Below are 742 nucleotides of genomic sequence, written 5' to 3'. Positions count from 1 at the left end.
GGGCTCACGGGGCCTCTTGGCTCCTAGTCGGTGGCCACTCACACCGATGGGCCCTCGGAAAGGACCCCCCTGCTCCAGGCCCCCGGAGGGCCGCACCAGGACCTGAGGGTCAAGTAAGTGAGGGGCAGCTTGGCGCTCTTTCCAGCCCAGTGCGGACTCCTTGTTCAGTACTCCCTCAGACTGCCCCTTGCTGCCTCCTCCCTTGGGCCCGGGATTCCCCTCTGCCCGACAGGTTTCTCCCCTCCTGGAGTGTGCCGGGTGGGCTCCTGCCCTCCCCGTGGGGGTGAGGGGTGGTGTGCCTGGCCGGGATGGGGAGGCAGGGTGGAGGGGAGGGGAGGTCGGCGCAGCCCCTGCCCAGCCCCGCCTGGTCCCGCAGCTTCGTGGCCGGTGCGGTGGAACCCCACAAGGCCGCGGCCCTGGAGCGCCTGCTCTGGAGGGCCTGCCGCGGCTTCCTCATCGCCAGCTTCCGGGAGACGGAACAGCAGCTGGAGGACCCAGTGACGGTGCGCGGGTGCGGGCCGGGGGCGGCTTGGGTGGGAGTGCGGCCCTCCGGGCGCAGGGACTGCAGGGTGACCTGGGCGCCCCTCCGCAGGGTGAGCCTGCCACGTGGATGACCTTCCTCATCTCCTACTGGGGCGGGCAGATAGGGCAGAAGATCCGCAAGATCACTGACTGGTGAGCCCCCCCAGGGCCCTGGGTGTCCCCTCCACCCCACACCAAGCCTGCGCCGTCCTCCACACTC

At 70.8% G+C, this 742-nt stretch overlaps 1 protein-coding gene across 2 annotated transcripts in view; it reads left to right on the top strand.

Annotated features, from left to right (window-relative positions):
• Nucleotides 1-742, top strand: part of TCIRG1 (T-cell, immune regulator 1, ATPase, H+ transporting, lysosomal V0 subunit A3) — a 12,188-nt gene that overhangs the window by 4,356 nt on the left and 7,090 nt on the right. For both annotated transcript variants that reach the window (XM_010837670.1, XM_010837669.1), the window contains exons 5-7: nucleotides 28-113; nucleotides 377-503; nucleotides 593-675. In XM_010837670.1, the coding sequence (XP_010835972.1) occupies nucleotides 28-113; nucleotides 377-503; nucleotides 593-675 (296 nt within the window). The remainder of the gene's footprint in view (nucleotides 1-27; nucleotides 114-376; nucleotides 504-592; nucleotides 676-742) is intronic.

Source organism: Bison bison, unplaced genomic scaffold (genome assembly GCF_000754665.1).
Source record: "Bison bison bison isolate TAMUID 2011002044 unplaced genomic scaffold, Bison_UMD1.0 scf7180017864080, whole genome shotgun sequence".
Classification (NCBI taxonomy): domain Eukaryota; kingdom Metazoa; phylum Chordata; class Mammalia; order Artiodactyla; family Bovidae; genus Bison; species Bison bison.
This window is presented reverse-complemented; position numbering and strand designations above follow the sequence as displayed.